At 37.9% G+C, this 26,144-nt stretch overlaps 1 protein-coding gene across 1 annotated transcript in view; it reads right to left on the bottom strand.

Annotated features, from left to right (window-relative positions):
* LOC128812710 (transcription initiation factor TFIID subunit 4-like) overlaps positions 1–26,144 on the bottom strand; it is a 149,038-nt gene that overhangs the window by 106,107 nt on the left and 16,787 nt on the right. The window contains exons 3-9 of the mRNA XM_053987274.1: positions 24,290–24,421; positions 23,753–23,980; positions 22,485–22,607; positions 20,781–20,870; positions 18,742–18,999; positions 9,379–9,484; positions 5,267–5,381 (exon numbers count right to left, since the gene is read on the bottom strand). Of these exons, the coding sequence (XP_053843249.1) occupies positions 5,267–5,381; positions 9,379–9,484; positions 18,742–18,999; positions 20,781–20,870; positions 22,485–22,607; positions 23,753–23,980; positions 24,290–24,421 (1,052 nt within the window). The remainder of the gene's footprint in view (positions 1–5,266; positions 5,382–9,378; positions 9,485–18,741; positions 19,000–20,780; positions 20,871–22,484; positions 22,608–23,752; positions 23,981–24,289; positions 24,422–26,144) is intronic.

Here is a 26,144-nt window from a genome sequence, read left to right as displayed (position 1 = left end):
TGCAGCTCTCACAGCTGGGCAGGGGCTCCCAGTCCTGTCCCTTCAGCTGCAGCTCTCACAGCTGGGCAGGGGTTCCCAGTCCTGTCCCTTCAGCTGCAGCTCTCACAGCTGGGCAGGGGTTCCCAGTCCTGTCCCTTCAGCTGCAGCTCTCACAGCTGGGCAGGGGTTCCCAGTCCTGTCCCTTCAGCTGCAGCTCTCACAGCTGGGCAGGGGCTCCCAGTCCTGTCCCTTCAGCAGCTCTCACAGCTGGGCACAACTGGCCAGCAGGAATCAAGAGTCTCAATCCAGTATTTGCACATCAGGCTGCCAGGACAGAGAGTGATATCCTTCAAGCAATCATCCATTTAAAAAATCAAAACAGCTGTCTTGACTTCTAGGAACATAACTTCTCAGAGAAGTTTATACTTCTTTCTCCTTTTATTTCATAGCTGAAGAAAACACTATCATCTTTTACCTTCCTTCTGCTTAGAAATTTAGCTACTCCAATTTTTATTCAGTTACAAATCTGTGACCACATTAAAAATAAATATTTCTGAAATAAAACCAGATAAGTATTTTGGACACAAATTAGATTTCAATGCAATTATCGAAACCAATGCAACAGCACTTAGAAAAACCATCACTGTAACTCCTGGAGGGAATCATATCTTCCATCTTACACATGCAAGCTACAATATGCAAGTATATCCTTTTTTTTCAGTATTACACGGAAGACAAATAAGAAATGTATTAATCACAGCTGGGACTACAATTTTTTTCTGACAGGAAGAATCCTATCCATACATTCTTCCTTGCTTCAAGGAACTTCATAATGAAAAATGTTTGGATACTGAAACATACATTTATATATACAGAGTTGCTATTCTTGCCAAACAGTTTCCTATAAAAGTGAACTTTTAAGCCCAGATAAGTGAGTTTTCAGAAGTTATTCTGTGGAACAAAGATGCCATCCAGTGGTCATCTAGACTGATGATTACTGTCTATCTTTCCTTTTTCATCAGAGCACAGTATTTAACAATTTCATATTTCTTGGCATATATTGCTATGCTCATTCTAATTCTACTGTTTCAGTAAATATTTCTGGTTTTTACTGATTTAAATTCTGAGTCTCATACGATGAATCTAACATTCCAACATTGTATTTATAAGACAGCATGAGTTCTCAAACTCCCTCCAAACACAAATTGTATCTTATAATAATCCAAGAGTCCAATTCTTCCTCTGATATTCAGCCTCTTGTAACAGTTTTCATTTTCCCTCATTATAAAAACTCATGCAATTGCCAAAAGAAAAAAATCTTATCTGAAAATAAACAAGAAAACCCAAAGTATTTGCACAGTTAGTTATCCGTTAAAGGTTTCAAAGATTTTGTTTAAACTCAGACAAGCCATTATAAAAACCTGGTGGCACTTTCTTTATGAACAAACTTTAACTGCACAATTGCACAGTTTTCTTTCCTGTGCACTTTGTCAAGATTTGAGCCACTGCTGTCCCAATCGAAATACTGAACTGCTCCCAAATAAGCCAGAAGAATGCAAAAAGCAACCAAGACAACATCATACTATTGACTCCCCGCTCTTACAAGGGAATTGCATGTCATTAGGACAAAGTCCCTACGTGCCACACATCCCATGGATCACACAATCAGAGATAAACAATACATGGCATGTAAACAGCCACTGCTGTATTATATTTTATAATGGCACAGATTCCATTTACACATCAATTATAATGTTTATTCTGACACTCCTGTTATAATTTGAAATGTCTCCCTAATACTGCTTTGCCACACAATTCATTCTCTATGTGAAATTTTCTCTCTGATAAGCAAAAGGGCTGACAGAAGAAACCACATTTATAGTCACTATTTGTCTTTATTTTGAAATATATGGAAAAAAACACAATACTCTTATAACTTGAAATAATTTATTTGAAAAAAAAAAAACCTCAAGGCCAAGGTTTTTTCACATGCCATTTTGAAATGAAAACTTTCAAGTTCTCCATTTAACATCCACATTAGCTTTCTAACACTTAAAGGGCAAGCTGCTTCGCTTATGTTGCTAAACTTTTGTTTTTAAAAATGAAAATGAAATACTAGACAAGAGATTTTTTTTTTTTTGGCTATGCAAGGGAGGTCTGAAAACAAATTTTTTATTTCCACGTAGAGTCCACCTCAAAATGCAGTCAGACAACAAAATAAAACACAGATACTAAGATCAGCTTCAAATGATCTCAGAAACTTCACAGAACTGTCTCTGAAAACAAACCCCATCACACTGGCTGTACAAAACCTGACACTGCCAGGTTCCAGAAGGTCAGCTGAAACTCTGAAATACCATTTCAGAAAAGGAAAGGTTTCTGTCAAAAGGAAGGAGCAAACAAAACACAGCATCATCCCACACAGCAAGGAACACATCTGTTCACTTCTGGCCCTGGCACGCCATGCCACTGAGCCCTGCTGAGCAGTCTGGAGTTCTGGGATAACATGAGAGGACAAACACCCACCTCCATCCTTGGAGTGCTGGGATAACATGAGAGGACAAACACCCACCTCCATCCTTGGAGTGCTGGGATAACATGAGAGGACAAACACCCACCTCCATCCTTGGAGTGCTGGGATAACATGAGAGGACAAACACCCACCTCCATCCTTGGAGGAGCACAGAGCACACCTGGACCAGCCCGACCCACCAAGCCCACTCCGAGTGGGAAGCTGGACCTCCCAGCTGAAGTGATTCCATCTCAACATCAGAACAAATGCTTCCACTGGCTCCCTTCAATGGCCACTACCTGAACAGTGGCAAGAACCACTTGAGAGCCTGCTGCTTTCACCACACAGGAGGAGCTGGTGCCAGTGGGAACTCTGAGGGGACCAGAGGTGATGAGCAGCAGCTGTGGACACATATGCAGGTCCCTGGCAGACTTCAGTGGGATTTCTGCTTCTCTCAGCTACAGAAACCTCAAGCTGGCCTGTTATGGTACAAACCCAAGTCTAGACCTCTGCTTGCAAAACTAACAGAAACATTACTAAAAATGAAACTTAAATTTCTGTCCTTAGGTATTAACAGAGTTGAAAAGTCAACTAACTGGGGTTGTAGGTAGTTCTCTCTGAAAAACACAGCAATAATAAATTTAATACCAAAAAAAGTGACCTAAAATTTCACAAGCACAGCTTCAGGTTGCAGAATTCTTGGGCTGAGAACCCTGCATCACAGAACAGCTACTGTAACAAACAGTGAATTCATGTGAGCAGTCTTACTGTTCATTAAGTAAGACTGACCTTAAAGGCATAGCTGCAATTTGCAAAATTCTTAATTGCTAGCTAGCTCTTTTATGTAATTCCATCTTGTATCTCCTACAGCTCAGAATAAAGAAGAGGAAAAAAACCAGAAAACAATGAAATTCAAATTTCTGTTTCTAGTGACCAACACTTCACTCACAAAAGTGAAAAGTTCAAATAAGTTATTTTAAAGAAAGCAGAATGTAAAATAATGAAACAAATATGCAATAATAAAACACTAAGGGCAAAATAAATTTATACATAACACAACTATTTTTCAAAATTCTTGCTTTGCTTTAGATGCCAGTTTGCCTTCTGGCTAAAAACACATTCTTCACACACGCTGGGAATGTTGAGGAAAACTAGTCAGCATTCAGAGGATTAATACAGATTTCTAGCTCTGTGCCTTTAGGCTTAATAGTCAGACATCTATTTGTCCTCAGGAGAGGTTAGGGGTTGAAATGCAAATAAGCAAACAACTGAATTCTTTGTTAATATATCAGGAAAAAGCTTGATCTTTGCTGCTGTTTAATAAATCCTTGCAATTTTATAGACTTATTTAAATGCAGCTTTGTGTCTTACTATTTTGAAGGAGAAAACAATGTAAGGAAACAAACACATTCATTCTGACTAAAATTCGTTCTCTAGAGGAAAAATGACATACACCCTTGACAGCTTATTTACCAAACTCACTAAAGATTTATTGATTTATCAATCAGTGCCTTGAGCATTTGCTTCTCCCCAAGGGAAAATTAACAATTCCAGCTAACCTAATATATTCTATGTATAAACTAAGTGAATGCAAGAATCAATCCTGGCACAGTTTACAACATCCAGCTAAAAAAATGCTGTCCCTTTTGGTGTATGTAAAATTGAAAGCTATACTAACGAAGAATAAATGCTCATGTTGCTTACAAACATAAAAAATACTTATTAAGACAGTACAATTGAACCCAACAGACATTTTAATTCATTTAAATACTCAGTGGGAGGCAAAAGCATTGGAAAATAAAAAATTGAATGATTTTGCTTCCAGATTAATACTAAGTACTACCACTATTAGTTACAATACTGACATGCCTCAAAGCAGATATTTCAAAGAGCAACAAATTCTCTTTTACTTCACCTGCAAAAGCATAAACCTGAAAATTAATTAGTGGTTTGATGATGTCAGAGCAACAGAAGAATCCCAGAAGATGAAAATTAAAATCTAGGAATAGTCTGTCATTCAATAAAGAAAGAAAATATTTTGACAGAACTAAAATGTACACAACTAAAATGGTGCTAGCGAGAGCAAAATGAAGTAAACATAAGATTTGCTTTTCACTGTCAAAAGTAAAAATATCCCAAATACATAAAAATAAAAGTCTGGAGTATAAAGAACTGGCAGAGCAGCAGCTCAGTGCATCACTGGTACTCTGCTGAACCTTTTTTGCAGCACCTGATTCCTGCAGAGGCCCACAAGCCACCCGACCTCCATGAGCTAAGGAAGCACAGGGAGCTCAGACACAGCAAAGCCTGCCCTTTAAAACCAGGACTAACAAACCCCTGCTCAGGGATCCCCTCCCAGGCCGAGGAGGGGCTGCTCCACAGAGGCCTTGTCCTCACGGCCAGCACCTTCCCAGCAAGACACATTCCATAGGAGCAGCAGAATCCAGTGCATAACACCAACCAGAGATTCTTTTAGATCCTCGTGCACGTAATTCCATTCAGCCAAAGCTTTATTATAATCCACAGAATTTACGGTTTCATTAAACATTAAAATGTGCATTTAGAGAAAAATCCTCAAGATATGTAATGATCCCCTTCCTTCTTTAAAAATAGAATTAAGTATGAAAATTTCCATCCAATCCCAGGGAAAAAAGACAGGAATTATTGTAAAAGACTGCCCTCTGGTGTTACACCAATTCTAAATTCTGTTTTATACTTCAGATCCCCCCCAAGCACCCCGCTGCATTTTTTTATTATTATTTTTGCTTTTTTTACCTGAAAGAACCACCTCCAGGGTCATTCAGCTTGTTTTTCTGATTTGCAGAGACCTGAACACCAAAGCCCCCAGGACTTTTACTGGCTTGTATTGTTGGTGCCTTCCCTACTGTGCCTGAAAAACACCAAGCAATGTTATTATGAGCTGTCTTAGACAATTTACATCAAAGAACCTTCTGTCCAGGAACTAAATTTAACTGTCTGTAAGTTGCAAACAAAGGAAGTTATTATTTTTAAAGACTATATGCTGAAGAAGAACAATTTAAAATACAAAATTTATATTAACATTACAGTTTGTTCAATATTTACAGAACAGTGAAGATTCCAAAACTGAAAACCACTGGGCATAAACAGCTATAATATTTATAATGGCTATAAGTGTGTTTGCAATTGCCAGTAAACCACTTTTCTGCATAATCTGTACAGAATAAAGAAGGCGAATTTGAAATGTTCTTAATACAAATACTTAAAGCCAGAGTTACTCAGGGTATTAGCAATGCCTTTTACATTTTCTATATAGTAATTGTCCTTTATTGCAGTGAAACACATGTATTTCAGAGTTGAAAGTACTGCATGTATTTTAAAAATATTTTGCATTGCATATAAAAGGAAAACACTATTGCCAAATTCGACAAACACCCCCATAAAGGTTGTTCCTTGCTTTCTCATCTTGAAAACAATGACCCAAAAATAATTCATGTCTGTATCTAGACTTTACAAGTCTTGAAGTACAAGCAAAACAGGGCTTTCTAAATGAGCCAAAATGTGGTGGACATCCAGTAAATTAAAGAGATCTAAATTCCTCTCTGACATGAAACTTCTGGAGTAGGCCCTCTATGACTGCCTAAACACATTTACTTGGGATACATTTTGGGTTTCCTTTAATCCCACCTGTGTTTTGGCATGTAGAAATAACTCAATCTACTTGATTTAAAAGATCTCACCTCTCTCTTGTGTATCACTCCATTTTATTGAGCATTACAGATGTGGTGTTTGAGACTTTGAGAAGGGTGTGAAGGCTGCTCCTGCACCCCAGGGACTCAGTTGCACATAAATGGCAAGGTAAGAACCTCAGTAGAGTTACAGGATTTTTCTTTCATGTATAGTAAAAACCTGAAACACAACTATCCTAATAAATCCTTTTAAGAACATTTCTTGGCTAATACAAAGCTGCTAGCTTTGACTGAGTCCTGCATTACTCTTTTTTTTTTTAAATTTGAAGTCTTCATCTACTCCAACATATGATCTTAAAGAGAAAATAATTTGATCGTGTTTGTTGAGTTCTCCATCTGTATAAATAAACTGTAATGTGGACTCTCAACATTAGCAAATACAAAACCAGATTTAGGACTTCAGGCTCAAGCCTGGGGAATAAAAATATTTTGCCATCAGAATATTCAAGGTCCATGAGATGTCACAGACAGCATTAGTTCACGGACCAGGCAATTCATTTATCTATTTCAGATGAACTAATGGAAAGGTTTTCTACTCAGAGAACTGGAAGGAAGGAAAGAAATAATAACAAAAATTAGCAGATTTCTGCTTTGTACAATTAAGATCTAGAAGATTAAAAATGTGCTAACCTTGAAAACGGTTGCAATGGCAAACTTAGAGTAACAACAGCACTCCTCCAGAATTAATATATTTCTTTGGAATCAGTATCAATGCTTTGTTTTCTACAGATGATACTTTTGATAGAAAAACACCTCCAAAACATGTATATCCATACGGATATGGAAGAATTAAGTCTCACATTCACCCCAAGTATATGTAATTCTACTCAATGGATTGGGCAAAGTCAATGTAAGATTTGGGATGACATTTGAGCTTTCTGGTTTAAATAAATTACAACTGTGCATGACTAAGGGTTAGACATAATATACCTAAAAAACATCCATTTTTATTATGGACAGAGCATATTTTGAAAATTAAAATCACCTGTGGGCCTAGATAGTTCATGGGATTGGTAATGACATACAGAGTCTTTCACCACTGCGTCCTTGCTTCAAATTTTAATTACCATGATCTAGAAAAATAAGCCCAAATTTAGGAGCTTATAAATTCCTAGCTGTATTTCAGCACTGGTTAAATAGCTGCAATAAATATTCTAGTTAATTATTTTATTATTTGGCTCAATTCATCCATCCAATCCATAAGATGAATTGACCTGATTATTATACTAGTAGAGTGCTTTGATAAAGGAGTGTGAATTTTTCATGCAGTAACAATGGTGTTACTTCCACTGGTGTGGAAGTAATTTTATTTATATAAAGGTCCTTAAAGCATGCCAGTTTTATCTAAACTACTGTTTTAAGAAGCATTACAGTCTTGTTCACATGGATGTACTGAAGATACACTACACTTGGGAGATTCACTCCTGTCAAGGAGGAAAATGCAGCACTTTGTGGAGGCCAGCTCAGTTCTGAGGTAACTATCCCTAACTAGTCACGCTCCACAAAATTATGCTAGCATAATTTTTATTTAGATGATGTCCTATTCCAGTATATTAGCTCCTTCTGCAGGAATACCTAGGCCAGTATAAAATAACATTGCACTGGTGTTTACAGTAAAAGGTTTTAACAATATATCACAATGATGCACTCTTGACAGTGCTGCCAGCACACAGGCAGCCTGCTCCCTAGATGTGGGCTGCAGGATGAGTGGTTTTATACTGGGATGATTTCTAAGTGCCTATTCTTGGGGTTTTTTTTTTGTCTGTGTAAATAAAACCATATACTGGAGGGCTTAACCAAACATGTAAATTTGAATAAGCTCACCAGAAAGTAGGATCTTGCATAAATTGGCTTTTATAAAATTATCTACCATAAGTCAAACTGCCAGTTAATTGCATTACACTGGCTGATCAAGGGCTATCAAGAATAAACTCATATTCTGAACCTACTGTTTAAAAGACAGATGCCAGTATCATGCAAATTCTCAGTACACTGTTGACATTCACAACTTGGAGACTGAACAAGCAAAGAAATGAAATCTGCCTTCACTCTCAAACACATTAGTCAGAAGTGAAAGCTCATGCTATAAGATGCATGGACATGTTATAAACTCAGGACATGAGTATCAGTGCTATCAAACAAACACATTTTATGGTGAGCAACTGTATTCCTTCCTAACCTGAAAACAGCCTACAGGATTACAGTGACAGCTTGGTCTTTGTGTCCATTCAACCTTTGGATTCCCCTAGGAGAGCAGAGCAAGTAAAACATCAACTGCTGTTAAACATTTTTGATGCTTTTTTTACCAAGGAGAATAGAAACAACCAAGCAATGAAGTCAAGTAGGCAGCAATAGCTTTTATGTGCATTTGAACTAATTTGAGTTCTGATTCAGTACCTGAAGATGACAAGCTCTGTATTCCATTACAAACCCTCAATCTGTAAATGCCCACATCCAGTAAGATACTCTCACACATATTCAGGAAAAGTAAAACCTAAGCCTAAGAGATTCAGTGGTAGAAAGAAACAAATGGGTATTTATTAGGAAGCAAGGAGGCTTCAAGAATCCTCTTAGAAAGTGGGAAGTATCAGCCAGACATGAACCCACCTGTGCACAGACAGATGAGGAAGGTGTGTACAAAGCACATGCCGTGGCTAATCCTGGCATGTCAGGTTGCTGTAGCCAGTCTCTGACCTCACCAAAAAGTAAACATACTGACAGGAGTCAAAGAAACCAACCTGAGGCTTGAGAAATTTCTCTAGGGCTCCCACCTTGACCTGTGTAGCTGCAGAGATGGGGACTACCATGTTCTGCTTCAGGAGTATGAATTAGAAGTAGGATGATTAAATTGAGACATCCACTAGGCTTTGGGAAAACAAAGAATTTTTTTTCTTGGCCCAGAGTTACAGTTTAGGACAGTGAGAGCCAAGTTCCTGACCTGGTTTAGTCCTAGGATTGTTTCAAAACATTTCACTGTGTTGGTCCAAAACACCTTGAAACTGCATATGAAAACATGCACTCTTCAGCCAGCATGAGGTAAAAATAAATGTCAACAATGTTGCCAATGTCAACACTGTACCTTTTGCCATGCTATTCATTTGTAATTACAACAAAATTCATACAAAGGTAACAATCTCACTAAAACATTTAAACCCATACCTTGTGGTCTAATGGTCTGAGTTATTACCACTGGCATCCTAATCTGGGTAGTCTGGCAAGCAGGGGTTCGTTTCACAGTTTGAGCAGATGTTGACTGGATAATCTGCTATTATTAAAGAAAAGTATACTTATATTATACTCTTTATACACAAACACACACAACGTAAATACACTAATACCTGTAATTACCAAGATAAGCACGTGGATCTCTACAAGCACAACTAGCTGGTGACAAAAGTCATATTCATGTAATGCATGTGGTTGTGTGTGTGTGTATATACCTATTTTGTCATTATGCTTTAAAAAATTTCAATAATATACGACACAGATGTCATACCTCACAACCTTCACTAACAATAGATTTCAAATTCGTAAGGTTAATATTAAAATTCAGACTTTTGTCTTTAGAATTTTTACTAGGAAGAAAAGCAGTTTTGTAGAAGAAAATGCTGCAATAATTGTAGTGGGATCCACCTACAAACATTAGGCCTTGCACTAAATATCTATGCTTTTTAAAGAAAAAATCCTAAAAATAAATTCTAAAATATTATGGGTTCCAAAGTCAGATATACACAAGAAAGCAAACCAAGTTTTGTGGTAATCATATACTGTGAATCTTTTAAACGCTAATTCAGGTTCTGAAGTTCTTCCTTAAAACTAAACCTGGGTTAGAAACTTAAAAATTGACCCATAAACAAATCAAATCAAAAAGGAAACACGTGCAAGGGTCATGTTTAATCAACAGCAAAATGTTCAACCAAAAAACCCAAACAAAACAAAAACTCAAACCCAAAAATCAACATTCATATGATCAGGGACAGGGTAGGCACAGATGTAATGAACGGAAGATTCAGAAAGATGTGTGGAAGCTGCAGAGCTGTAAAAAAACCCATAAATAAACTCTGAAAAGAAAACACTGGCAAAGAGCTATTTGAGTAAAACTCCAAGCACAACTCAGGCATGGCAACTTCAGAAGCCACGTGCTGCTCACAGTCACAACTGAGGTCCTCCCCCTGTGTGAGCCTCCCACCCTGGATGCAGCATTCCCTCCTGGAAGGCAGCACCACACGGCACCTCCACCCAGCACCACTCCCACAAGGAGCATCTAAAACAATTGCACTTAGCTGGGCAGCAAATGGCCAAACCTCTGACTGCAAAGCAACCTATGGAGGAAAGGAAAGGAGAAACAGCATCTGCAAATGGGATGTGACAGCAGAGGATGAGCAGGAACCAGGGCTCCAAAACTGCAAGGGAGACAGGTGAAAACTACAAACAAGGTAAGAGCAATGAGGCATCTCTCACGTGTTCTGGAGAAAAAAAAACAAATTGGGCCATTCTGAAGTTACAAAACTGCATTTTGTACATCCTAAAATACAGAGAGTCGAAAAGTTACAATAAACCTGTGAATGTAGAGGTATTAGCAATAATCACCCTGCAGAAAGAGAAAAGGGAAAAAAGACTAAGGATTCAGCTTCAACTATGGACACTGAAGGAAAAGAGAGCATTTGTACTAAGCACAGAAATGGAGGAAATAGATATAAATTTAATTGGTCAAGACAGAGAGTGAATAGTCACACTCAGAGGGGAAAGAATAAAGCAACTACCATGCTTAATTAAAAACAGGAAAGAAACAGAGTTGATCAGTGAAAGCAATAGGAAAAACTTTAATTTAACTGCACTTTGATGCACAGGAAACATGAACAAGTGTGGTTTCAGTAAAAAGACAGAATAGTCCATGTTAGGAAAACATACATTCTTATGAAAAAGGAGAATGATGCCACTTTTACAATAATTTATTGGATCAGTTTGCAGAGAATAGTGAAGAAAAGCTGCTCTACCTTAATGGGCCAGAAGCCAGGGCATAAAGGAGATGTGTGGGACCTCTGGACAGAATTACTATATAGTATTTAGAGTAATCTTCTGCAATTGTATTTTTTTTTTCTCTCTCTTTGAGGCAACTTCTACAGTTCAGAACCAAGTTCTTTTTCCCTCAATTAATATTTTCATGTGAATACCCTACAAAATGAGCCACTAACACCATAAAGACAGGACAGTATTTAACCATTTAAGATTATATAAATGTCAATGTTTTCTTTACTATCCAATACATTCCACAAACTGTCTTTGGCAAGTACTGTACTAGGACTTCAATGTATGTACAAATGCTGAAAGTCTAGAAAATTGAAAAACAAACTTTTCCAAGGGGCAGAGACCAAAATCATAAACTCCATAAAGAAACCAACCAGCAACAGACACATCTCCTCTCAAAAGAACAACTGCACCAGAGCTCACAGTAGCATCTTACATTAAGTCCCAGTTTCTATATTGGAGTTTTAAGAAATGTGCAATCTCCAGATCTGGAAGTCATTAAGGAATTAACATTAGCAATTTGTTTCTGAAACAGAGTATGTAACTTCTTTGCAAACTAGGGACACAGTAAAAACCAATGAATCAGAGGATCCGGTATTAAAATTTGTAACTATGTAAGCCACACTTCATCAGTTAAGGTAATTCAAACTGTTCTAATAGTCTTGCCTGTTTTTCCAACATCATAAACATTACTATTAAGTCCTTAGCTTGACCTCAAAGTTGTAGGCAATGAGCAAGTGTACTAGCAGGCTGGTCTGGGAGATGATTAACTTAAATTATTTCATATTTCTCACAGACTAGAACCACGCGCAACAAGTGTGCCCCATGTCAGGTTATCTATCCACATTCTGAATCAAAGCTGAATGCCACTGATCAGCTGACAAGCACTGACCCAGACTGAGAGAGCAGATACAGGAGTTTTAGGGCACCCAGGTTAGCAGGGATATTACTCCAGCCTTTTCCCTTCCAGAAAAGGGGAGATCTCAATGCTGCTGCAACCACCTTTGGGAAGATGAGGAGAAGACAGAGTCAGACTCCCTCAGATGTGCAGAGTAGAAGGATGTAGCACAAAAGACACAGGCTGGAATATAGGAGATTCCAATAGTAAAAGAAAAAAAAAATGCCCACCATGAGGGTGGGCAAGCTCTGGAACAGGCTGCCCCAAGAGGCTGTGCAATTTCTTCTTGAAGACACTCAAAACATGACTGGTCACATGGGAGATACCCCAATGTGTAAGCAGGAGGCTGCACAAGACACCTCCAGGAGTCCTTTCAAACCCTTCACCACTGTGTCCATAAACACACCATCATTGATTTTATTAAAGTGCTGAGTCAGAAAAGGTAACAAGACAGAATACAAGTCTTCAGAGCTTACAGAAACTGTTCATCATTCCACCTCCCCTAAAAAAGGAAGCATTTTAATTATGTACACCTCTGAAGACAGCAAACACAACAACAGAACGACAAAGGCACAGAAAATAGAAAAGACAGAATGTGATTTAGTCATTGCCTAGATTTGATAATTAGGAAAATGGTAAAATTATGATCAAGACAGTGTTGAGACAGCAAGTATTGTCATATACTAGTTATTCCTCTTCAGTTTATCTGTCAAAGTTGAAGAACCATGTCCTAGGCTGCTGCACTTTGGAGTTCTTCAAGGAACACACTAAAGCAGCAAAGTCATGGCATTGCTTCTCCAAGTGCAATGTGTGAACAGTTGCCTACATTTTTCTTCTATAAAATAACATTTTTCTGCAAAGTAAGATGTACATTTCTCACAATAAAAAGTATTTTCCCTCTCTTTTTATTTCATCATTGCTCTGCTCCCTTTGTCATCTCTCTCCACTCTTCACACTCACTTTGATTCACCATTTGTCTGCTCTGCCAGACCTCCTCCTCCTCGCCTTCTGAACACTGCAGATACTGCTCTGCCCTTTGCTAAAGCTGACTGTATTTTCACAGGTGAAAAAAGGGATGTTTATACAAAGGTGCTCCCATAAAGTAGCAGACTCATGAAGACAGAAAAGGATATACAGCAATCACACTACTAATAACCAGAATAACAAAGAGGTGACAGCTGAAATACCCTTTTTTTTCCCTAAGGGTTTTCTTCAAGAGGCATAGATTTGGTAACTGTGAGAATAAAGTAATGGTTCTCTCTGGTCCTGATCTCAAGCCAGAAGGTGATGATCATTCCATGACATCTTCTACTGTGTAAGTTATTGCAGGACAGAGAACAATTAAAGACATGAACACAGACCAATAATCAACAGCAAAACCAACAAATACAGACTGAGAAAGAATCCAGCCAAAGCACATCAAATGTACAGAAGCAGAAAGAGAACAGAAGTTATCAGTCTTTCTCATGCCTGCACAAGAGAGGCAAAATTAAATGAGAGCCACTACCTACAAACCACTGAAAGGAAAATTCCTTTAGGACAGTTAGATTAGAACGCATTGCTAAAATTTCTGAGGACAAGGATTTTGCAAATCTCCTGGACCAGCGCAGATGCACAAGGTTCCAACCTTTACTTGATGAGGGCTGCAAAACCAGCCTGGCCCAATTCACAGGAATCACCTTTTGCAACACAAGCATCTGATCCCAAAGCTTAAACCTATCAAGTACTGCAATAAAGAAAAAAAAAAAAAAAACAAACCAAAACCAGTGAACAAGAGCTTCTGCAAAGAATGAAAAACAAAAATAAATTTGAAAAATACATCCTTTACCAAGCTTTTTTTTCTCTCAATTATGTTAAAAAAATAATGTGAAAGGAAGAAATATATAAACATATAAAACTCAGAATGGCTGTGGTCTGATATGACATTTATCTTCACTCATGAGTAAACAGTTGCTAACTCACTTGTGGCTATGCCACTTGTGATTTATCAGTCTACTCACTCCTGAAGATAAATGTCATATCAAACCTCAGCTATCATGTAATCTGGCAGCATTAACTTACAATGTTCATGCTTTTATGGGCTTAGAATTCATATTTACCATTGCTTACCATGCTGCAGTAGCAGCTACAGTTTTTCAATGGTGCCTCAAAATCTACATAAGTAGTTATTTTTCCTCCCAAATTAAAAAAAAATACTATTTTAATGTTAATATGACAACAATATTATTCCATTGAGTACAGGCTTTCAACAAAGAAATGAAGAAAAATATAACAGAAGCCATTACATCACTTGTCCCACCTGCTCCTCAATTTATTACACAATTCTTCCTACAATGGTCAAATGGTCTACTTTTGAGTGTTTTCAATTATGGCTGTCTTTGAGAGCCTGATCTACCATCTAATATTCTCTCTTTAAGGATATTTTGCCTTCTATCCTACCTTAATCCTATTTAATTTAATTATATCCTTTTATTCATATTTTTACCATCTTGGCCTGTTCCAAATAATGACTTTTCCCTTTTATTCTCCCTTACAATCAGTGTTTGAAGAAGTTACGTGTGTTCAATTCTCTTAAGCTTTTCTTTTAATCTTCACTTTCAAGCCTGGCCTTTTTTACTGGTTTCCAAACAGCAATCAGTGACAATATTCTCCTTATATTAATGTACAGCCCACAAAATTCTGAAAACAAAGTCCGTGATAACAACTCAGAAAACCACTAGGCTGTGTTTCAAATAAGCATACAATTTGTCAAGTACAGGCTTTGTTCCTGTTAATGAATCCCAGATATCTACTGCTCAACAGCCATTTTTATTTATATTTTACTGCACATCAAACTCCATGTCAGTGGCTAGACATTTATTAGTCAATCAATAGAAAAAACTCCCTTTATCCAATCAGCCATCTATTACTCCTCCATTTCTAAGCTGCCTTGCAGACAAGACAAAAAAAAAAAAAGATTTCCTAAAATTTCACTAAAATGTGTACAAATTACATTCATTCATGAACACAAAAGTGATGCCAGAAAAGCTTCAGTGGAGAATTAAAAAGCCAAGTGGAACATCACCATATAACACAATTCTTATTCTGCTGCTGTATCTTGTTTCCAAATTCCATTACTCTGTCTCAGCTCTGAGAGACTCCAACCACTGTGGCAGTGAAGGGAAAGTTTCAGTAAATATTTGAGCAAATCCTGTTCTAATGTAACTTAGAATATGGCAGAGCCCACCCTCTGGACACTGTGCCCTGTCAGTGCAGCAGAAATGGTGCAGATGTATTTCCATACATCCCTCCTAATCCTAGACCTGCACAAATCTTTATACAGCTTTGTATATAATTAGATTTGTTTTAATTAAGATGGATCACTGATTTTCTCACTGGTTTTTTTATCACTCAAGTTTAATACTTGGCTTTAACTTCCAGGAGTACTTTCTCCTTATGATGCAGACAGTGCCAACACAATACATGAAGTGCTAATCCATCTCCACTACCCATCGATCTACTTATAACCTCAACATGTGTAATAAAGAACATCTCTCTTACTCATACAAATTTTACCTCTGCAACACCAAAAACAAGACAGGCAATGTCTGCATATATAAGGCAACATAGAAAACATGGACTCTAAGGATGGCAATTCAGACAAACTTAGAACATTACTCTTAGAACAATTTAAAAAATTGATTGCTGGCTTATGTCATAAGTGTCTCATCAATAAAATATTAGTCTAAAATTGTTCCCCTTTTCTTTATATAGAACTAGCACTATCTAGCATTATAAAGTATTGTTTTTCATAGTTTGGAACATGATTCCAGTACTCTACCAGACTAAAAGTCTGTTTCATCTCTGCTAACACTGTACATTTCAAAGCCTTTGTGCAAGCTATGCTGCATGCCAACAGTGCACACAGGATTTTCACATTGCAAGGTGCCTCAATGCAACTGGAGAAAGCAACACCACAGCTCACACCTTTGAGAAACAGAAAAGACAAAGGAAGGAACAGCCAACAGACCCTTCATGTTTTAAGGAAAACTGGCTGGTATGAAAAGATCTATAGTCTAAAACAAGCTTGCCCTTCTGCAGCTGGACAGTTTGCAAAGCCAGCTGGAACCCTCTCCAATAAGCTTCAGGCCTGGAAAACCTGGAGCTCAGCCAGTTCTTCCATCAGTGCTGGCTACCCTCAGGCAAGCCAGCTGCAATCTTCCTCTCCTGGACAAATCCAAGGCAAGATGGCCAGCAGCTCTGTGCTCCGATTTTGGGGAGCACTGAGAACTGTGACAGTGTGAGCACTGGCACTGCAAAAAAATCAATTCTTATCAGCAATTACTGGGCTGATATGGAGCTGCTGCTGTGTTGTCTGCTTGGCACCTGAGTTGATGGTTGCTGTGCTAAGATTTTTGGATGCAGTAACTCTTGATGTCTGATGCTGCTTTTGTCTGTACAGAACTACTCTGAGGGTCATTAAGTGCCTGGTTAAGTACTGTTTGATTCTATTAACTAAAGACTGATAAATTTAAAGGAAATATGAAAAGACAATTTCACACTAAAGCACATAAATTATGATTCTTAATGTCTTCTCCCTATTATATATATATTTATATATTATATATTTTTTCCAGAAAATAAATAATAGTAACTACAGCTTTGCTTTGCACAGTTTGTGACCTTTTGAAAATGTAGTGGTCATTTCAAGTACCCAGTAAATGAAAATTCAGCCCTAGACCTGTGACCTCCTTATAGACAGAAAATCAACTTCTCTTGCTCATCAGATCAATCTCCACAATGTTACCTGAGCAGCTTCCAGCTCCTCCTATGACCCAGGCATTTCAGAAAAGCTCTTCACATTGTTAATCTCTACTCATAACAACACAACTGCTTGCTTAGAGTATCCATTGATTTGAGACAAGCAGAACGTGTCTCTCCCAGAAATTTGGCTTTCTCCCAGCCAGAAAATTCTCCACCAGAACTATATCATAAGAGTAAGAATTCCTGTGGTCTTACCCATTTTTGTCCTACATTGGTGTTTCTCAAAAGGTGCGGTGAAACCTGCCCAGTGGGCACAGGAGCTCTTAAGGTGGGCTGCACAACACTGAAAAAAGCCACGTTACATGGCAGTAGGCTAGCCTCAGATTGTGGCATGAGATAAGGCCAGACTTACTGGCCATGGACACTTCTACCTCTAAGCAATCTGTCAGCTGCAGGCAGAAATTTGCTTAATCTGGGACAGGGAATAATTTTTCCACCTACTGCCTGTAATTATCACCAGCTTCTACTCTTCTGCCTAGAAGAGACAAAACTATTGAACATTCAGTCATGAAACATGGACAAATCAAAGACATGTCACAAGAAGTGTGAGGAACACTTTTCTAATGAATACAACAATCCAGACAGGGTGGGGAGAAGCCATCTCAGAAGAAGAACGCAAGTGGCTGGACCTGCATTGAAGCAGCCAAGTTAAGGTGGAAAACACCCAACTGTCTTGTGTGTATTACAAATGCCAGAGTCAGAAATCTTACCACTCAGGATGTTCTTATACATTAAAACTATGCTCATTATTATTAAATTATATTAATTTTATTTTAAAGTTAATAAGAAAGTGTTTGTAAGGTTCAAGACACAGCTCAGGTATTTTCAGTCTGTGCACTGCTACTTTTAAATTAAAGCAAAAGAAATTTTCTCTCCACACACATTACTAATTATTTATAGGCTTTATAGAGCTTATAAACTCAAGGACGGATCACTGTAAGGTTTTACGTTATCACATTTGCGTTTCTCGACCTCAATAATATAAATTTTTACCACCTTGATACATGTTCTGGAACCTCTCTATACAATTTTGAAACCTAAGTGAAGTACTTTACTCAAACATACACAGAAACCACATACAAGGAAACTCTCACAAAGAATAGTAATGCCTGTATAAACTGAAGGCCTTGTAAAAATCCTTAACACCTTTTGATTACAAGTGCAAACACACACACAAGATCCTGTGTAACAGCAGGATAAAGTCACCACATTCTTAATGACTACCTGGCTGTGCAGCTGCCTTACTGAGAGTGCCTTTGAAATTAATGAATTAATGAAGCACTTAACACTCCACTATGCACAACAAAGATACAGTTCAGTGAGTAACAGAGAATGGCATTATTACTAAACAAAACATCCTGGTACAGCACACCTATTCTTCTACAAGATTTTGCAACTATGTGCAGAAGAGTTTAAAATTAGAGAATTCATTTTGATTTTAAAGCAAAGCAGCATACCTAATGACATACTCAACATTATACTCCTGCCTGTAAATCTTGGAAAGCTTTCTGTTCTACATTTGTAATTCCCTCAAATTCCACTGTGCTCATACAACAACCACTCTGTTGCAGACAAAAAGACCAAGAGTGCACTTCCTTGAATTTATGTTAATAATCTTATCTGAAGTAATGGTTGAGCATACATGTGAAATGACAGAAAATGAGGTACTACCACATATCACAGAATATGATACAAACAAAAAAGAATTTTCCCAAACAAGCTGCAATGAAAGTGACACAGTTTTCAGTGTATACAGTTCATTAAGAAATGCTCTTTTATACTACAGTACCTACCAGTTGAGAACACTGATTTGACTGTACCACCTTAACCTGAGGAGGCTGCACTGTATTTGATACAGAGACTGTGCAAATGTTGTTTGGTTGCCTTATTCCTATTGTCTGCGTCGTGACAACAGAGGAAATGCTTCCCGAGGCAGATTGAGGTATAACTTGTGAGAGCTTGGTCTGTTGGAGTGACTGCTGAGACGGCTGTCCTTGCAAAACCAAATGCTGACTATTCAGTAAAGATTGTCTCAGTGCAGGTAGACTTTTCTAAAAACAGAAGAAAGTTTATGAAAAATCAAACTTACCAGATTGACAAAAAGCATTTTTAAATTTGCTGTAAACATAATTAAAAGAATGCAATTTTTTCTCAATTTGACTAACTGCCTGTTCATCAAACAGAACTAAGACTGAACATTTATTGTAAGAGAAAGTTCAGTTTTTAATACGCTTTCAGTCTGGATTTAGCAACCCTGTAGATTTTCGCATGCCCTAAATTCCACTGTAGCAGAAAAATCACTCTTCTTCTCAATACTATCTAGAACTTGTAGCTTAGGTCTTTGGAAGGGCAAGAAATAGAAGCAAAAAAGGTAGAACCATGGAACAACCCTATTCCCAGCAAGCTGCACCAACTTACTCCTCCTAACACACCTCCAGTACCTACAACCAAATTATTTCCCTCTTGGTGCCCTACAGCAGTAATGTTTATTGTATTATTTCTGAAGTAATGTATTGTGAGTAGATTAGAAAAGTGTACTACTGTAAGCCCCATGCTCATACCATTTCAAGAAAAACATACTTCTAAAAGGCAGTACTGTACCTTCATGAACAAACTTTGGACTTTTTAAGTGGCAGAAGTGTTCTTTTGAAGTGCTCCCTCAGGCAGCTGAAGAATGCAACAGTGTTTAACCCAAGCTACAGCTCTTTCTAAACTCCTAATATTGATTTAAAAACTTAATGCCTGTTGCCCAGAAAGGACTTCAAAGAAAGGAAATAAATCAAAACTTATCATGATGTTAGAAGTGACTGCAGTAAAAGCCACAAATAAGAGTTAATGATAACTTGAAAAAACAGGAGCAGAAGTTCTGAAGCACAGTTGCAGGAAGAAAAAAGAGAGAAAATATGTCCTAAACAGAGAAGTGTTGAACTAGACCAAAAATACTTTTAAAAACATATTTGTAGCTTTGTTGGGACTTAAACATGCTTTGTACATTTGTATATAATCTTGCATATGGACGTTATTGTAGCTAATTTACAGAACCAATTAAAAGTTACATTTACTCCCGTATACACTAACTTAGGACCCCACAATAAATCTATTTGGTATCATATCAGAAATTCTACTGTTGATTAGCTCCAGATTAGAACCAGAATCATCTAATCAACACTTTATCCAGTTCAGTTCTTCATAAACATTGCTACATATGGATTGAAAGTTATCAGTGACCCAAACATAGATTAGGAAAACAGTATGGAAACAACTCATTAAATTACTTGAAGCATTCTGTAAAAATAACTTGGGAATCTTTGAAATATGAATGTTTTTCTTCTTCACAAAAAATTACCTACTACCACAGAAAAGGATATTTATTCATCACTACAGAGTAGCCAATGGATGGCTTCCAAACTAGGAAGTAACTGCTTTTTATTTTTTAAATCTAATTACTGCAACGTTCTAGATCAGGGCTACTCAAACTGTGAACTCCAGATCAGCTCTGGGTGACAAATCTGTTTTTGTAAAAGTCAGCCAAAGTCCCACACACACGAGGTCTCCCTCCTGTGGGAACTCCCTGTTTCTCAGCACTGTCCCAGGCTGTTGGAGCAGCCCAGGGCTGCTCCAGCTGAGAGCAGCACCTGCCTGGCCTGGCACAGGTGGAGCCTGCACAGCACTTCCAGCCAGGAGGATCTTGGCAGAAATGGGCAGCATTTAGAAATAAAGGAAGTGTAGTCCTGGGCCAGTGAAGATAACACTATTTTAAAAGAATATTCAAAGATTTAATGTAAAGAAATTTTGCTCTGAAATAAATTTATCCAAACAATATTCACATTACCTTAAGGAAAGGTACAAGATATGGCTGAGGAGATGATTTGAGTTCTGTTTGAAGGCGGCTTGTAAATTCTTCTGGATCAATCTTTGCATCCTTCAGGGTGAAGAAAAGAAAAAGTATCAACCTCTCTGTTCAGTTGTTTGGTTGCCTCTTTCCCAGCTACTATATACACATATCTCTCCAGCTAAATAGGCTGCCATATCAAAAACTTTCAGAGCTGAAGTCCCTTAACTCCTCTCTAAGACCCTTTGCCAAGCACTAATTCAAACATGTAACATGCCACTCAAAATGCAGAGAATTCCCTTGGGGAAGGCACCACTTCAGACAAAATGAGGCCCCAGAAACACTCAAGTCTCTTTTGGGACTTTACTCTCTTGCTAACATTTACATAGTCATTTCTTTTCTTAAAATTAAAAGAAAACAAGAAGTTGTTGACGTGACCTTAAAAACATGAAATTTGTCAGTCTTTGTGGTAAATCCAAAATCAATTCTGATGGCACAAATTAACTGGTAGAATCCATATATATAAAACTATATATGTAAAGCATGGCTGTACATAAAAAGCACGCTTATTAGTAGATATAAAATTTTCTCCTCTATGAATTTGTGTGTATACTCACAAAATACACACTTATATCAAATACATAATCAGTCATTTATTTAGTAGTAATTCAAGAGAATTCTAACTTGGGTGCATTTTATGATACTTCTAAAGTATCATTAGTTACAAGTTCAAGTTGTAATAAAAACATTAATTAGCCTTCCTGACTGATATAGAACAAGAGAAAAACCAAAGCAAAACAAGCTTCAATAAATATATTTATCATATATGCATGTTGGTACTTTGTTTAAAATACTGTAAGTAGTTACCTTTACTTATTTAGTCTTTTCAAGCTGGTAAAAGTTAAAACAAGTTTCCACTGGAATCATTGAATATGATTTCAAGCTCACACTTGAAAACGGCCTTAGGGTTGTCTAAAATATACAGATTTCTCTGGCAATGAATTCAAAGAAATGTATAGCAACTCCTTTTAAATCCAATTTTCTCACAGACTATATTACATTTCTTTTAAGAAGCTTGACTTTTCCCAGCTCCACAGTAACCTCTGTCTGCAGCTCCTTTATACAATTCACTGCAGCATCTGTTGCACTGCAGACTGCAGCCAGTCCTGCCTTTTTCTGGCCAGAGCACTCCAACACGCTTTGCCTCTGGAAACCCCCGTGCCACTAAGGCTCCATGCAGGGGCATCTGTCTGCAGAACAGCTGAAAGTCAGCAGCTCAGGAAAATACTTTTCCTTCAGTCCTAGAAATGCTAAACCACGTTGTGAAGGGATTGTATCTACAGATGTTCTGTGCTTGAAAAATTAAGAGCTTCTTGTTTCAAAGAACAGAGTTTGGAGGAAAAACGAATCCTCAATGAAAAATCCCGTATTTTACTAAAGGAGAAACCAAGGTATTACTCACCAAAACAAGAGTGGCTTTGATACTAAATACTTTGCTACATTTCCCCTTTCAAAAACCAAGAGAAAGTCTGACTTTAACAATTTTTTTAATATATATAACATACAGAATATTGCATTTTGATGAAGCCCAACCCCTTTCATTACAGCCAAAATAATTGTTAAAATCAAAGCAATAGTTTTCAGTATCCATAAATAAGAAGTTTAATAGGTAACTGACAAAATAAATGGTAACTAAATATTTACCAACAAATCTTGAACCAGAGCTTTCACATTGCGGGACGTTTCTGGAGATGGTGAATTATGAGAAGCAAGTTTTATAAGGGTAGCTAAAAAATTTTTACATTTTTTCACATTCTCTTGCATTTCCTGCAAAAGCCAAAGAAAACAAATATTAGCTCCATGCAATTTTTCCATCACAATCAATGCATGCTCTGACCACTACAAAGAAGGAAAATTATGAAATTTTTCTAATTCAGGCCATATATGAAATATGTTTTGCTATTACTGCTTGTTATCTGAGATTTTCTTATCTTCTTTAGGTAACAAACATCATAGCACTCAAATAACAACAAAAAAAATCAATGAAAGAAATATATTTTATATTTTTACAGTCTGCTTTGGTACAAATAACCCTTAAATATGAGAAATAACAGGACAATTTGCTGGAGATGAATTCCCCCTTGAGATGCCCAACAGACAAGGTGCAAATGTTCCCCAAGCTGTCTTAATTTGTTAAATTATTGATTCAGTATGTTTCTGTACAAAGCAGCTACAGCAGTAAAATCAAATTAGAAATAAGTCTTCAAACATCATCATATCTGATCTTTTTTTCATTAGTTGTAAAACAAGCCATTATTTTTATATGGCATAGTTGTTCCAAGAAATAGAAACATCACACTTCAGTGTAACCATAGTTTTGAGGCCCAGCAACAGGATAATCAAGAAGTCCATAGACAGAAGGCTACAGGCACAGAATAGTTCTTTCTCTAGTGCCACATACATGGCAGGGTGGGGAGAGCTGGCCACAAGTGTTCTTCCTCCCTTATGGGTATTCTCAGTTCAGTCAGAGAGAAAAAGAGAGGTTTCTAACCAGGCTGAGCCTGGGAAAGAGTTGGAAAGGAATGTAAATAATTCTCTATCTCTCTTGTTGTTCACATTGTTTATAGATATGTTCTGCCACTGTGCGTCGTTCAGAGCACACCAATGGTGTGAGATGTTTTTACTTTAAGGCCAATGAAATTGGTCTGCACAATGCTCTCTATAAAAAGAGAGATGTATTTGAAATAAAGTGGAGTTTTTCTTCTCGCCTTCTGATCTTGGAGTTCTTCTGTTCCCATCCTGCCTCAACGGCAACACTCCCTCTCAGAATTTGGCCGAAACCAGGGGAAGGGTTTTCCTGTTTGCCAAGTATTTGTCCCATCAGGGCATACGCGCTTGGCTAAAGAAAAAGCTCTTCCGGAGGAGTTCCTAAAGTACTAAGAAAACAATGTTTCCACTATTGTCACACTGACCTGGGACACAACGGTGGTTCCAGGCACAGGAGAGCTGGGAACGACCAGGGGCTGTGCCGGCACCTGCGCTGCCGTGTGAGGGGGCAGCGGCAGCCGAGGCTGCCCTTGGGGCTGCCCTGAGGCCTGGCTCTGCGCGCCGCTGATGGCTCCAGCCTGCTGGGAGGCCGCAGCTCCACTTGCCACCGTTGTCTTGAACAGATTTGGGGTGCTCGTCGTACCTACTGATACCTAGTAATATTTTATATTGAAATTTATTCATTTGCACTTTCAAAAAACCATGTAAAGCATAAAATCATAGAATGGTTTGGGTTGCAAAGGAACTTCAAGCTCATGCAGTTCCACTGTCCCAGGCTGCTCCAAACCCCATCCCACCGTGGCCTTGGGCACTGCCAGGGATCCAGGGGCAGCCACAGCTGCTCTGGGCACCCTGTGCCAGGGCCTGCCCACCCTCCCAGGGAACAATTCCTCCACGTATCCGCCCTGAATCTCCCTTCCCTGCCCCCAGCCCAAGCCCAGGCAGTGTGCCCAGCCCCTGACCGTGGTGTGTGGGAGCACAGCCCCTCCTGGCAGCGTGGCCGTGGCGCTGGCGGGCGCCGCCGTGGATGGCACCACCTTGGCTTGCACCGGGAGGCCCAAGCGGACACTGGAGGTGGCCACAGACGTTGGCTGCTGGTAAAGGAAAAATGAGCATTTTACATTTTTTTATCCTTAGTAACCTGATCTCCAAGGCTTTTTAATAATAGCGATTACAAGAATAATCATTATTAATACTGCAAAGAAAAAAGCCCATCAAACCTAGTAATGTGCTTTTATATGTATATTCACAAATACTGGAAAAATTAGCTTTCTCACGTTCAATGACAGCCTTGCTGTATTTCTCCTGAAAGCTATTAAGGAAAAGATTAGAAAAAACAAATGTGACCTGCAAAAAAATTGATGTTACATTGATGCATTATTTCAGTTGTAATATTTACATATCAGTATTCATCAATATTTGAGTTTATCATTGCCAGTAACACATACTGGTCCTCTTGGCATTTATGGGCCTGTTCTGGTGCTTTTTTAAAATGAAAATTAATATGGACAGAAAATTTAGAAAGCAGAAAAATATTCTTTAAATAATTTCATAATTCTATATTGAATTATATAGAAAATAACTTGCAGAGAAATGACACCTAAGCACTGGGAGAACCTTTGTCATAGAAAACAGACTCTGTATCCAGACAACAACTCCAAAATCAAGTGGAGACAAAGGAAAATGACTGACCTACAGCCTTTCAGCCAGTAGTACATTCTATAGCGTAGGAAATTTATCTTATTTAGCAAACTTATTACTTATTTTGTGATTTACTTTCACTGCAAGACTGAAATGTCTTGCCATCTTACAAAAGGACAAGATTTAGGAATTAAAACATGTCTCCAGAGAAGTTACTTAATTCTGCAGGAAGGTAAATACCATTAAAAATGAAATGCATCACACAATATGGCAATTATGACAAAATGAGAACCACACATTACTAAAAATGGAGGCCACACTGGTGTCTTCTAACTTGCATTTATTAAGATTCGCATTCACACATTTGAAAAGGCAAATTTTCTAAGTGGACAGAGTAATAAATCATGGCTGATGTTGCTTCTCACAAGATAAAACTAGTTTTCCTCCTTGATTTTAATTCATATGTCTCTAAAATTCATATTTTAAATAGAACTGCTTATTTTAGAGTCCTACGTTGTCTATTAAACTTACATAAAATACTTCTCCAAAGAACATCTAGTGTACTCTAAAACATCTCCAAAAGGAACAGAAGCCCAGGCAGGCATTCAAAGCCCCAAGGATTCCTTACACATCAGTCCAGCAACATCATCTACTGGATATCAATCATCTGTACTTGGGGAAAAAAAGGAGGAAAGAAAACAAACCAAATCAATCTACCTGACATCTGAACAACCCCCTTTTTTTGTTTGTATAGCTTTCAAGATTTTTTAAATCTTGACTAGGGATGTCTTCCATCCTGAGATAGCCTAGAGACAATAAACAGCATCATCATGAAGAGGCAGAATTATCTGGTTTTTTTCAAGAAGGACCACATAAAGCTTCTCCTGTTTTAAACACCCTACACCTCTTTTCTTCATTATAAAAATGAACAAATATTTTTAAATACTGGCTGAATTAAATTATATCTACCCGATGAGTGCTGCATTTGAAATATAAATACTGTGTATCTTGTTCACTTGCTTATAATCAGTTTCCAGCCTAAGAGCATAGAATGCCTGTGGTATCTGTCCCCTTATCAGTCTGGGCTTCCAGAAGTGAGGATTTAGGAAAAAAGCAGATAACCAGGGGCACTTCTGGCAGCTACTAGCTTCCAGGCAAGATCTGAAGCCAGAATCC

The sequence above is a fragment of the Vidua macroura genome, chromosome 11, assembly GCF_024509145.1.
Source record: "Vidua macroura isolate BioBank_ID:100142 chromosome 11, ASM2450914v1, whole genome shotgun sequence".
Taxonomy (NCBI): domain Eukaryota; kingdom Metazoa; phylum Chordata; class Aves; order Passeriformes; family Viduidae; genus Vidua; species Vidua macroura.
Note: the sequence above shows the minus strand (reverse complement) of the source record. Positions and strands in the feature narration are given on the sequence as shown.